Source organism: Acanthochromis polyacanthus, chromosome 10 (genome assembly GCF_021347895.1).
Source record: "Acanthochromis polyacanthus isolate Apoly-LR-REF ecotype Palm Island chromosome 10, KAUST_Apoly_ChrSc, whole genome shotgun sequence".
Lineage (NCBI taxonomy): Eukaryota > Metazoa > Chordata > Actinopteri > Pomacentridae > Acanthochromis > Acanthochromis polyacanthus.
Genome location: NC_067122.1, coordinates 942,332 through 956,627, shown reverse-complemented (window position 1 = coordinate 956,627; position 14,296 = coordinate 942,332). Strand labels below are relative to the sequence as shown.

The 14,296-nt window shown below is 40.2% G+C and overlaps 1 protein-coding gene across 1 annotated transcript in view; it reads left to right on the top strand.

Annotated features, from left to right (window-relative positions):
* Positions 1 to 14,296, top strand: part of LOC110963495 (diacylglycerol kinase theta) — a 37,852-nt gene that overhangs the window by 11,135 nt on the left and 12,421 nt on the right. The window contains 14 exon segments of the mRNA XM_022211881.2: positions 224 to 377; positions 2,223 to 2,291; positions 2,600 to 2,700; positions 2,959 to 3,158; positions 3,465 to 3,549; positions 8,464 to 8,518; positions 8,612 to 8,673; positions 9,059 to 9,209; positions 10,073 to 10,111; positions 10,311 to 10,426; positions 10,506 to 10,657; positions 12,220 to 12,275; positions 12,278 to 12,367; positions 12,459 to 12,637. Of these exon segments, the coding sequence (XP_022067573.2) occupies positions 224 to 377; positions 2,223 to 2,291; positions 2,600 to 2,700; positions 2,959 to 3,158; positions 3,465 to 3,549; positions 8,464 to 8,518; positions 8,612 to 8,673; positions 9,059 to 9,209; positions 10,073 to 10,111; positions 10,311 to 10,426; positions 10,506 to 10,657; positions 12,220 to 12,275; positions 12,278 to 12,367; positions 12,459 to 12,637 (1,509 nt within the window).

Here is a 14,296-nt window from a genome sequence, read left to right as displayed (position 1 = left end):
CATTTTGGACAGAATTGGGGTCGTTTTTCTGACATATCTGAAGCTATTTTGGACAAGTTTAAGTCATTTTGGAAACGGTTTGTCAAGTTTGTGAGAATGTGGAAAGTTTGATTCCTGATTTGACTCATTTTAACGTTTCTGAGTTCATTCTGTTTGCATCGACGACTTTCTATTGTTAAAAAAACAACCACAGTGGAAAAATGTGTGTGTGTTGTGTGTGCAGAGTCATGCCGCCTGTTACCTCAGCGTGCCACCAGAGTGCACTCTGGGTCGTCTGCGCTGCATGGTGCTGCATCCGAGCTGCATCCGACTCCACTCCAGAAACTTCAGCAAGATGCACAATTATAGAATCACAGAGAGCTGCAACCAGGACCTGGGTACACACACAACACAATAACACAATAACACACAATTATAGAATCACAGAGAGCTGCAACCAGGACCTGGGTACACACACAACACAATAACACAATAACACACAGTAACACACACAAACACAATAACACAATAACGCACACAGAAACACACACAGACACACATCCTGCCAACAGAAACCACAAACTCTCGTTTCCGCTGCTGAGAAACTAAAACTGCTGTTTTTCGGTTTCTTCACTGAACCGAGTCGAGTTTTCAGAGTTTCTAAATAAAAATGTGACTCACATCTCAGAATAAATCTGACCTGAAACAAAAACAGCTTTTATTCTGCACAGCATGAATGTGGTTAGAATTTCTGTCTCACAGAATCAGTAAAACCAATAATTTACCAGAAATAAATAAATATACTGAAATACTAATGGTAAAATAAAATGGAACCAGATAAAAAAAATGCAATGAATCAGAAATGTGGAGTCAAATATGTACAAAAAATAGATAATATAAAGATACAAATTTAAAATTAAATGAATAAAATTAAATAACAACGAGCATACTAGATACATGTAAGATATGAAATAATAATACAAGTGAAGGTAAATAAAAATAATAATAAAATAAACAGAAAATAAATAAATGTAATAATAAATAAAATAAAATTAATAGATAAAATAAGACAACAATTTTAAAAATAGCAATAATGCAAAAATAAAACATTATTCATTGCAAAATTAAAATGACATAAAATAACAATAATGCAAAGTAAATTAAGCATTATATTTGTAATTAAAATCACAACAATAAATTATTCACAATAAAATAAAAATATTAAAATGGAAAATATGAAATACTGAGTCAAATACATGAATATTAATTGATCAAAATAATTGTAAAATACAATAAAATAAGTAAAATATATATTAAATGATAACAGAAATAAATCAAAAATACTTATAGTTAAAAATAATAATATAATAAAGCTTAAAATAAGTAAATGAAAACAATAATAAAAAGAATATAATTCAGGCAAACATTAAGGGAAAAATTAAAAATAATTTAAAAATAAAAATGCAAAATTTCATGTTTTTCATTAGAAAGATAAAATGACATAAAATAATAATAATAATGCAAAACAAAATGAAAATTATTTTAAAACATAAAAAACAACAAAATATTCATGATAAAATAAAAAGAATTAAATAAAAAATCTGAAATACTAAGTCAAAAACATGTAAAACTACAAAGAAAAATAAATCTAATGAATAAAAATAAAACACAAAAACTGAAATATAAATGCTAAATATTGATTTCCATCATAAAATACAACAAAATACATAAATAAATAAAATATATTAAAATGATAAAAAGTAATCCAACATGCATATAACAACAAAAATGAAATAAAATATTGCTGAAAATAAAATAAGTTTTAATAAAAATCACAATACACAAAATAAAAGTAAGACAAACTGTTTTTAAAAAAACACAATAGTGCAAAAATAAAAATACTAATTACTTTAATAATTTAAAATAACTGCAATAATATAAAAATAGTAAAATTAAAAAATCTAAAAGGCAAATATTAAATCATAAAAAAATAAAATCTCATAATTGAAATGAAAAATATAAAGAATAAAATTAAAGCACAAAAATAAAATATAAATGCTAAATATTAATTAAATATTTTTAAAAATTTAATTAAATTAATCATTAAATAAAACAACAAAAATGGTAAACTAATAAAATAGATCAAAAATAATAACAGAAATAAATAAAAAGTACATTTAATTAAAATAATAATGAAGTCAGTCTGAAAACAAAAGGTAAAGTTAAATCTGTGTCTCCATCAGAAAACTCCGACGACGTCGATTCTTCGGCTGCAGCTTCTAAAGAAAACCCGTCGACGGCTGCAGACTCAGGTCAGTTCTGGAGATTTTCACTGAATCACGCTTTTAAAATGAGTGCAATAAAGCTCTTTTATTTATTATTATTTCCTCTGTTTGTTTCTGTATTTTCAAATATAACATCTCCAGTCCAGTTTTATTTATAAGAACTTTCACCAACCAAAGTGCCGAACATACATGAAGACAGAGCAAGGCAAATAAAATCAGCACTAAAATAAATACAACATAAGAACACACAATATCTCATGATAAGTATGAAATAAGAAAATCTTGTAAAAGCTGGAGTTTTCCAGAACCGTGAGTTTATTTGTTGTGTGTTGCAGGTAAACAGTTTGTGAAGGTGTTCGACGGCGACGATGCCGTCAAACGAGGTTTTTTCCGACTGGTCTCCGTCTGTCGCTCCACCAGGAACGAGGAAGTCGTGGTAAAACGTCCGATTATTTCCTAAAAACACGACCTCTGCTCCTTCTGCTGCACTAAAACTACAAGGACTGTTGGAAAATATTTTAAAATCCACGTTCACGTCAAACGGGGAACTAAAATCGACATAAAAAGTCTAAATTCATAATAAAAGTTTGAATTATGACGTGAAAATTCCCAAATGTGAGATAAAAGTTGGCATTTTCAGCTTCTGTGTCAGAATCCTGACCGACCTGAGCTCAGTTCCTCCGTCGTCCTGCAGGAGGCGTCGCTGCGCTGCTTCTTTCTGCCCGGCGACCCGGAGGACTTCCAGCTGCAGGAGGTCCGCGGGACGCAGCGTCTCCATGGCGACGACATCCTGAACCGGAACGGCGGCTCGCTGAAGGACGGAGGAGACGCCTGGATGCTGAGGAGCAAACCCAGAGACGACGACGTCATCCAGGTGTTCGCCGGCTGGGCCAGGTGAGAACCGACCAATCAGACGGCAGATCTGACGACTAGTCAAACTCAGACTGAAGTTTCAACATCAATTTCTAGGATAAAACATCAAAAATAGGAGAGAAAGCTCAAATTATCAGGTAAAAAACAGCTAAATATGAGATAAAAAGTTGGAATTTGAATTATTGAGATGAAGATGACAAAAATAAAAGAAAAAAATTTGAAAAAAAACATCAAAATATGACAGAAAGTTCAAATTTTCTGTTTAAAAATCTGATATTGTAGAAATTGAGCAAGAATAATCGAGTCGGTCGTCTTTTTGTGTTTCAGGTCGACGTCTGCGTTTGTGTCCATCTCAGGAAGCAGCACGGCAGCTTCAGTCGTCTCTGAGGTCCTCAAACACCTGAACAGACAGGTAAACACCCGAACAGGCGGTAAACACCCGAACAGGCGGTAAACACCCGAACAGACGGTAAACACCCGAACAGACAGGTAAACACCCGAACAGACAGGTAAACACCCGAACAGACAGGTAAACACCCGAACAGACAGGTAAACACCCGAACAGGCGGTAAACACCCGAACAGACGGTAAACACCCGAACAGACAGGTAAACACCCGAACAGACAGGTAAACACCCGAACAGGCGGTAAACACCCGAACAGACAGGTAAACACCCGAACAGGCGGTAAACACCCGAACAGACAGGTAAACACCCGAACAGACGGTAAACACCCGAACAGGCGGTAAACACCCGAACAGACAGGTAAACACCCGAACAGACAGGTAAACACCCGAACAGGCGGTAAACACCCGAACAGGCGGTAAAACACCCGAACAGGCGGTAAACACCCGAACAGGCGGTAAAACACCCGAACAGACGGTAAAACACCCGAACAGACGGTAAACACCCGAACAGGCGGTAAAACACCCGAACAGGCGGTAAAACACCCGAACAGACAATAAAACACCCGAACAGGCGATAAACACCCGAACAGACAGGTAAACACCCGAACAGACGGTAAACACCCGAACAGACAGGTAAACACCCGAACAGGCGGTAAACACCCGAACAGACGGGTAAACACCCGAACAGACGGGTAAACACCCGAACAGGCGGTAAACACCCGAACAGGCGGTAAACACCCGAACAGACAGGTAAACACCCGAACAGGCGGTAAACACCCGAACAGGCGGTAAACACCCGAACAGACAGGTAAACACCCGAACAGGCGGTAAAACACCCGAACAGACGGTAAACACCCGAACAGACAGGTAAACACCCGAACAGACAGGTAAACACCCGAACAGACGGTAAACACCCGAACAGACAGGTAAACACCCGAACAGACAGGTAAACACCCGAACAGACAGGTAAACACCCGAACAGACAATAAAACACCCGAACAGGCGGTAAAACACCCGAACAGACGGTAAACACCCGAACAGACAGGTAAACACCCGAACAGACGGTAAACACCCGAACAGACAGGTAAACACCCGAACAGGCGGTAAACACCCGAACAGACGGGTAAACACCCGAACAGGCGGTAAACACCCGAACAGGCGGTAAACACCCGAACAGACAGGTAAACACCCGAACAGGCGGTAAACACCCGAACAGACAGGTAAACACCCGAACAGGCGGTAAACACCCGAACAGGCGGTAAACACCCGAACAGACAGGTAAACACCCGGACAGGCGGTTAAACACCCGAACAGGCGGTAAAACACCCGAACAGACGGTAAACACCCGAACAGACAGGTAAACACCCGAACAGGCGGTAAACACCCGAACAGACAGGTAAACACCCGAACAGGCGGTAAACACCCGAACAGGCGGTAAACACCCGAACAGACAGGTAAACACCCGAACAGACAGGTAAACACCCGAACAGGCGGTAAACACCCGAACAGGCGGTAAACACCCGAACAGACAGGTAAACACCCGAACAGGCGGTAAACACCCGAACAGACAGGTAAACACCCGAACAGACAGGTAAAACACCCGAACAGACAGGTAAACATCCAAACAGGTGGTAAACACCCGAACAGACGGTAAAACACCCGAACAGACGGTAAAACACCCGAACAGACAATAAAACACCCGAACAGGCGGTAAACACCCGAACAGGCGGTAAACACCCGAACAGACAGGTAAACACCCGAACAGACGGTAAACACCCGAACAGACAGGTAAACACCCGAACAGACAGGTAAACACCCGAACAGGCGGTAAACACCCGAACAGACAGGTAAACACCCGAACAGGCGGTAAACACCCGAACAGGCGGTAAACACCCGAACAGGCGGTAAACACCCGAACAGGCGGTAACACCCGAACAGACAGGTAAACACCCGAACAGACAGGTAAACACCGAACAGACAGGTAAACACCCGAACAGACAGGTAAACATCCAAACAGGTGGTAAACACCCGAACAGACGGTAAAACACCCGAACAGACGGTAAAACACCCGAACAGACAATAAAACACCCGAACAGGCGGTAAACACCCGAACAGACAGGTAAACACCCGAACAGACGGTAAACACCCGAACAGACAGGTAAACACCCGAACAGACGGTAAAACACCCGAACAGGCGGTAAAACACCCGAACAGACGGTAAAACACCCGAACAGACGGTAAAACACCCGAACAGACAATAAAACACCCGAACAGGCGGTAAACACCCGAACAGACAGGTAAACACCCGAACAGACGGTAAACACCCGAACAGACAGGTACACACGTGGACAAAATTGTTGGTACCCCTCAGTTAAAGAAGGAAAAACCCACAATTCTCACTGAAATCACTTGAAACTCACAAAAGTAACAATAAATAAAAATTTATTGAAAATTAAATAATCAAAATCAGCCATCACTTTTGAATTGTTGATTAACAATTATTTAAAAAAACAAACTAATGAAATAGGGCTGGACAAAAATGATGGTACCCATAACTTAATATTTTGTTGCACAACCTTTTGAGGCAATCACTGCAATTAAACGATTTCTGTATTTGTCAATGAGCGTTCTGCAGCTGTCAACAGGTATTTTGGCCCACTCCTCATGAGCAAACAGCTCCAGTTGTCTCAGGTTTGATGGGTGTCTTCTCCAAATGGCATGTTTCAGCTCCTTCCACATATGTTCAATGGGATTCAGATCTGGGCTCATAGAAGGCCACTTTAGAATAGTCCAACGCTTTTCTCTCAGCCATTCTTGGGTGTTTTTGGCTGTGTGTTTTGGATGGTTGTCCTGTTGGAAGACCCATGACCTGCGACTGAGACCAAGCTTTCTGACACTAGGCAGCACATTTCTCTCCAGAATGCCTTGATAGTCTTCAGATTTCATCGTACCTTGCACACTTTCAAGACACCCTGTGCCAGATGCAGCAAAGCAGCCCCAAAACATTACTGAGCCTCCTCCATGTTTCACCGTAGGGACAGTGTTCTTTTCTTCGTATGCTTGGTTTTTGAGTCTATGAACATAGAGTTGATGTGCCTTACCAAAAAGCTCCAGTTTGGTCTCATCTGTCCAAAGGACATTCTCCCAGAAGCTTTGTGGCTTGTCAACATGCATTTTTGCAAATTCCAGTCTGGCTTTTTTATGAGTTTTTTCAGCAGTGGTGTCCTCCTTGGTCGTCTCCCATGAAGTCCACTTTGGCTCAAACAACGACGAATGGTGCGATCTGACACTGATGTACCTTGGCCTTGGAGTTCACCTTTAATTTCTTTGGAGGTTGCTCTGGGCTCTTTGGATACAATTCCAACGATCCGTCTCTTCAATTTGTCATCAATTTTCCTCTTGCGGCCACGTCCAAGGAGGTTGGCTACTGTCCCGTGGGTCTTGAACTTCTGAATAATATGAGCCACAGTTGTCACAGGAACTTCAAGCTGTTTAGAGATGGTCTTATAGCCTTTACCTTTAAGATGTTTGTCTATCATTTTTTTTCGGATGTCCTGGGACAATTCTCTCCTTCGCTTTCTGTTGTCCATGTTCAGTGTGGTACACACCTTTTCACCAAACAGCAGGGTGACTACTTGTCTCCCTTTAAATAGGCAGACTGACTGATTATGAGTTTGGAAACACCTGTGATGTCAATTAAATGACACACCTGAGTTAATCATGTCACTCTGGTCAAATAGTTTTCAATCTTTTATAGAGGTACCATCATTTTTGTCCAGGCCTGTTTCATTAGTTTGTTTTTTTAAATAATTATGTTAATCAACAATTCAAAAGTAATGGCTGTTTTTGATTATTTAATTTTCAATAAATTTTTATTTATTGTTACTTTTGTGAGTTTCAAGTGATTTCAGTGAGAATTGTGGGTTTTTCCTTCTTTAACTGAGGGGTACCAACAATTTTGTCCACGTGTGTAAACACCCGAACAGACAATAAAACACCCGAACAGGCGGTAAACACCCGAACAGGCGGTAAAACACCCGAACAGACGGTAAAACACCCGAACAGGCGGTAAAACACCCGAACAGGCGGTAAAACACCCGAACAGACGGTAAAACACCCGAACAGACGGTAAAACACCCGAACAGACGGTAAAACACCCGAACAGACAATAAAACACCCGAACAGACGGTAAACACCCGAACAGGCGGTAAACACCCGAACAGGCGGTAAAACACCCGAACAGACGGTAAAACACCCGAACAGCCGGTAAAACACCCGAACAGACAATAAAACACCCGAACAGCCGGTAAAACACCCGAACAGCCGGTAAAACACCCGAACAGACAATTAAACACCCGAACAGACGGTAAAACACCCGAACAGACGGTAAACACCCGAACAGGCGGTAAAACACCCGAACAGGCGGTAAAACACCCGAACAGCCGGTAAAACACCCGAACAGACAATAAAACACCCGAACAGCCGGTAAAACACCCGAACAGACGGTAAAACACCCGAACAGACGGTAAAACACCCGAACAGACGGTAAAACACCCGAACAGGCGGTAAAACACCCGAACAGGCGGTAAAACACCCGAACAGCTGGTAAAACACCCGAACAGACAATAAAACACCCGAACAGACGGTAAAACACCCGAACAGACGGTAAACACCCGAACAGGCGGTAAAACACCCGAACAGACGGTAAAACACCCGAACAGGCGGTCAAGCACCCGAACAGGCGGTCAAACACCCGAACAGGCGGTCAAACACCCGAACAGGCGATAAAACACCCGAACAGACGATAAAACACCCGAACAGGCGATAAAACACCCGAACAGACGGTAAACACCCGAACAGACGGTAAACACCCAAACAGACGGTAAAACAGGTAAACCAGATGTTTGTTTGTTTGTTTCAGGATGAAGATGCGTCAAACTTCAGTCTGCTGGAGGTTCTCATGAGCAGCAAACAGGGTGAGAACAAAACGTCTGAATGTTTTTCTGTCTAAAGAACCTGAATCCTGCAGCAGCTGATAAGTTTCTGTGCTTTTTCCGTTTGTTCTTCAGTTCAGAGACAAACTCTGACGCCTCACGAGAAGATTGTGGACAAACTGCAGGAGATCAGGAAGGTGAGACGACAAAAACACGACTAACCTGCCCACTTTTCACCATCAGATGATCCGTTTTAGTTGTTTTATTTGTGGATTTTGAGGGATTTTGTCTTTAACAGCGACTTGAGCAGAGAGTCAATCTCAGGCAAAAAACTTGAACGTAATCTGAATATTTGTGGGTGATTTTGTGCCATTTATGGACACAAACTACCACAAATGGAAGCAAAGCTAACAAAAAGTGATGCAAAATGGATAAAAATGACTGCAAAACAACTGAAAAAAGGTTCAAACTTACGACACAAATGATAAACAGACACAAAACAACTGAGTAAATGTAAAATTACTGCAAACAGAAGCACAGTCATGATGAATAAGGAAATAAACTGTAACTGTGCTCCGTCAGGTGTCTCTGCGGCAGATGAACCAGACCAGGTTCTACGTGGTTCAGAACCGGAACCGGACGGTGCAGGTCGGCCTGCTGGTCGGAGGACTGCCCCCCCTGCTGGCCAAAGAGGAGTACGTCCAGCTGATTCAGGAGAACCTCGACATCAAGAGTCAGTCACCTCCTGGTTGATGTCTAGAAATTAATCACATTTTATGACCAAACTCATTCATTTTTACATTCGTTGGCCGTTTTTTCATCCTATGACATTTTTAGTGTAAAAAATAAAACAAAAACTGAGATATGTAAATAAGTTTGGAAATCTGTGAATATATATGTAGAAATAAAGTAAAATAAAATGTCCAAATAAAGTAAAATAAAATGTCCAAATACAGTAAAATGAAATGTAGAAATGTAAAATAAAAGTAGAAAAGTATTACATAGACAATTTAGCGAGACATAAATAAATAAATGATGTAGATACATAAATAAAAGAATGTTTAAATACAATAAAAAAGAACTGCATTAAAAAGTAAATTAATATATAATTAATAATATTAACAGAAAAAATAACATTTGAAATGCATAAAAATAAATATGTAAAAATATAAAAGTAACCGTAGAAATAAAAAAAAATATGTTGAAAAGCAAAAATAACTACAGAAATGTTTTAAAAATAAATACGTAATAAAAACGCATAAATAACTAGAAATGCATAAAAACAAATATGGAAAAAAATACAAAAATAATTGTAGAAATGCTAAAAAATAAATATGTAGAAATACAAAAATAACTGCAGAAAAACTAAATTTTTAAAAAGTTCTGAAAACAGAAACGCAGTAGAAGGAGCCCACAGTGTTTAACGAACTATAAGGAATGAAATGTCTGTGACCAAACTTATTCTGCTTTTTGTTGTTGTTTTGTTGTCTGGCAGCTCAGTCTGATTTATTTCCTCTTTATTAATGATTAAATGTGTTTCTAGATCAGCTGCAGGTTTGTTTGTTGGTTGAATAAAAACTCCCATCGTCTCTGCAGGTCACCTGGTTTCCGTCAGCCACGTCTACGGCAGTCAAGGTGAGGCGGTCGCCACGGAAACCACCACAGTTTATGGGATGCTGCTGCTTACGAATGTGATGCAAAATCATGACAAAAACATTACAGACGAATAGAAAATGATTATTATGGACAGATGAGCATTTTGACCTCGATAAAGAGCCTAAAATAAAAGCTCAGCGGTGTGAGCTGGGGTCAAATAACGTCCATGTGTGTTCAGGAGCCGCGGCGCTGCAGATCTCCTGCTTCTCCGAGGCAGAGAGGATCTACATGCTGGCTAAAGACACGTCCGTCAGCGACAAGCCGCTGAGCTCGCTGGTGGTCCCGGAGATCCTGGTAACGGACGCTCACATGTGTTGTTTGGTGGAGTTGTAGAACGTGAAAAGGATGACTGCTTCTTTCTGCCGTCCTGCAGTGCGACCGGCTGGGAGCCGACGTTTGTCCACTGCTGGTGTTCGTCAACCCGAAGAGCGGCGGCCTGAAGGGCAGAGAGCTCCTCTACAGCTTCAGGAAGATCCTCAACCCTCACCAGGTCTTTGACATTTCTAACGGAGGGCCGCTGGCTGGGTGAGGACAACAACAACAACAACAACAACAACAACAACAACAAACAGCTGCAGATTAGCGACGAGAGACACAAACAACCTCAGAGGGACGCACAAAGACATGCAAAAAACAACAATCTAATGCAAAATAACAACAAACAGATGGATTTTTTAAATAGAAAATGAAGAAAAGTAGATCAGAACAAATGCAAACGCGTGCAAAATGATTCTGGAAATGCTAAATTATCAAAAGTAGATGCAAAACTGAAAGAAAACAATGTAAAATGAATAAAAATAGGTGCAAAACTGTGACAAATAGATGCAAAATGACAGCAAACATAAGAAATGTTATGACAACTACATGCAAACCTAATAAAGAGAGACTGAAAAAAATTACAAATATTTGCTCAAAATGACAAGAAATAGATTCAGTATTCTGACAAGAACATACAGAACTATGAAGAAAACTGATCTGAATAAAAACAGATGCAGAAGAACTAATAAAGATAAAATTATGACATAGATGCAAAAAACAACAATCAATGCAAAATAAATGAAAACAGATGGAAAAGATTATGAACAAATGAAAGAGACCAATAGATGACAAATGATTATAAACTGGTGATAAGATATGACAAAAACAAATAAAGAACAAACACACAATGCAGCGACAAACACATGCAAAATTAACAAAACTAGCCAAAATAGCTGCAAAACAACTACAAATAAATGGAAAATGATTGTAGAAATAACCAGAAATAGATGCAAAACTATGACCAGAACATGGGAAACGATACAAACAATGATTGAAATAAATAAAACAGACACAAAACAGCTAATAATAGATGCAAAATGATAATGATACTGCACCCCTACTTCAGGGTGTAAAAATGTGTCATAGAAAAGACTCCACTGATCTCACAAATGGAGAAACTCACTTGTGTAACATTGTGAAATAAATAAACAAACAATAAACAAAGAAGATGCAAAATTATGTCACGGAAATGCAAAATGTCAACCAGCATGTTATGACAAGAAAAACTAATAAAAATGGATGAAAAACAACCACAAATAGATCTAAAAATGGTTAAAGGCAAAATAACCAGAAATAGATGCAACATTCTGACAAGAACATAAAACTTTTTTAAAAAATGGATTCAAGGTGAATAAAAGCAGATGCAAAGCCCTACAAACACAAGCAAATAGATGCAAAAATGATTGAAGAAATGCTAAATTACCAGATGTAGCTGCAAAACTATAAAAAACAGTGAAATGAATACAACTGGATGCTATAGACTGCTGTAAAAAATACAAAATTGTGACAAATACAAAATTAAGAAAAATAGATGAAAAACGACAAACACGTGCAAAATGACAACAATGCGAAACGACAGGAAGTAGATGTAAAACTATTAAAAAACTGAATTAAAATGAATAAAAATAGATGCAAATCTACTACAAACAGAAGCAAAACTGACAAACATACCTAAAACGAGACAACTAGTGGATGTAAAATCCATGATAAACGTCCACAGTTCTGGTTCCTCGACCCAGTAAGTTGAGTAAATCATGTTTTCTCTGCAGCCTCCACACCTTCAGGGAGGTTCCTCGGTTCCGGGTTCTGGTCTGCGGCGGCGACGGACGGTCGGCTGGGTTCTGGGAGTCCTGGAGGCCGTCAGACACAAGCTGGCGTGTCGGGAGCCGCCGATCGGCATCGTCCCGCTGGGAACAGGTGACTGTCCTGTCCGTCCACGTGCTCACGTATCTGTTCTCGCTGGTCCATCGTCTCATCGTCTCATCGTCTCATCGTCTCATCCCCTCAGGTAACGACCTGGCTCGTATCCTGCGATGGGGAACCGGCTACAGCGGAGAGGATCCTCACCACATCCTGGTGTCCGTGGACGAGGCCGACGAGGTTCTGATGGACCGCTGGACCATCCTGCTGGACGCTCAGGACATCTCTGAGGACGGGAAGGACAACGGATTCCTGGAGCCGCCCAAGGTCTGGACACTCCAGCTTTTCAATTCAATTCAATTCAATTCAATTTTATTTATATAGCGTCAATTACAGTCAAATCGTCTCAAGACGCTTTACAGAACCCATATGCCTGACCCCCAGAGCAAGCCCAAAGGCGACAGTGGCAAGGAAAAACACCCTTTTAACAGGGAAGAAACCTCGAGCAGAACCCGGCTCTAAATAGGGGGGACCCATCTGCCTGCTGGCCGGGCGGGTTGAGAAGAACAGAAGAGGGCAAGGGGGAGGGATGGGAGAAGAGGGAGGGGTGAGAAAGCAAGGAAAACACAACACACATTTGAATACATGCATGACAGGATATGTGACACAGACAAAGTATAAGCTAACATTGAAAACTGACTGATAGTTTACTCTGATGATGTACGGCTCTGACATTAAACATACTCCATATATAGCTAGCAGTAAAATTCAAACAGTATGTAAGTTAGCATAACAGTATATTGAAGGCGATGCAGAGTTGAAAAAAGGGAGTTGGAAGCAGAGGGCTGGTGGAAGGTCAGCAGCAGCATCCCACAGTGGACATGGTGGAGACTGGACCAGCTGGTGGAACATCGACCGCAGATCTGAAGCATCCAGCTCTGGGACCAGGGACACTCAGAGAAATAGCACAGGGGAAACAGAGTGAATGTACTGCAATAATGGTATACATATTAAATGTAAAGGTAGATAGAGAAGGGCTCAGTGCGTCAAGAAAAGTCCCCCAGCAGCCTATAGGCCTATAGCAGCATGACTAGAGGCAGAACGAAGGGACGTCCAAGAGGGAGTCAGCTGTGCAATGAAGACACAAGCCGAACCTCTGTGGGTCACCCAGTCAGCCCCAACTATAAGATTTGTCAAAAAGGAACGCTTTAAGCCTGGTCTTAAAATAGAGAGGGTGTCTGCCTCCAGAACCCAAACTGGGAGCAGGTTCCACAGGAGAGGAGCTGATAACTGAAGGCTCTGCTCCCATTCTACTTTTAGAAATTCTAGGAACAACAAGTAAGCCTGCAGTTTGAGAGCGAAGAGTTCTACTAGGAACGGTTTTACAAATCTTTACTGTAGTTACACCGAAGGAACGGGTCAGTCTACGTGGTCTCATTTTAAGGTGGAGATGAGATGAGATGAGATGAGATGAGATGAGATGAGACAGGATAAGATGAGATAGGACAAGATAAGAGAAGACTGAATGAGATGAGATCAGATAAAATGAGATGATAGAATAAGACCGTATGAGATGAGATATGATGAGATAGAACAAGATAAATAATGTGATAACAGATAAGATGAGATACGATATGATGAGATAAGAGGATAAAATAAGATCAGATTAGAGACAAGCCAATAGAAGACAATATAAGAAAACTTGTCTTCTTTCTGCTCCCTTTCATTCGTGTTTGGTGACTGTTGTACATGAAACATTTTTTATTTTACAAATGAATGAAATAAAACAAACAAACAAAAGAGATAAGATGAGATAAGATGAGATAAAGTGTCATAACAGTCTTGGGTTTCCAGTGACTCCTGTACCTGAACTGTCTGTGATGGAATCATTGAACCATGTGCAAAGTCTTTCAATCTTCTATATATTTTTTTATTTTTTATATAAGTAAACAATCATACATTCTGTTTCTTTTATTGAAGCTCTTC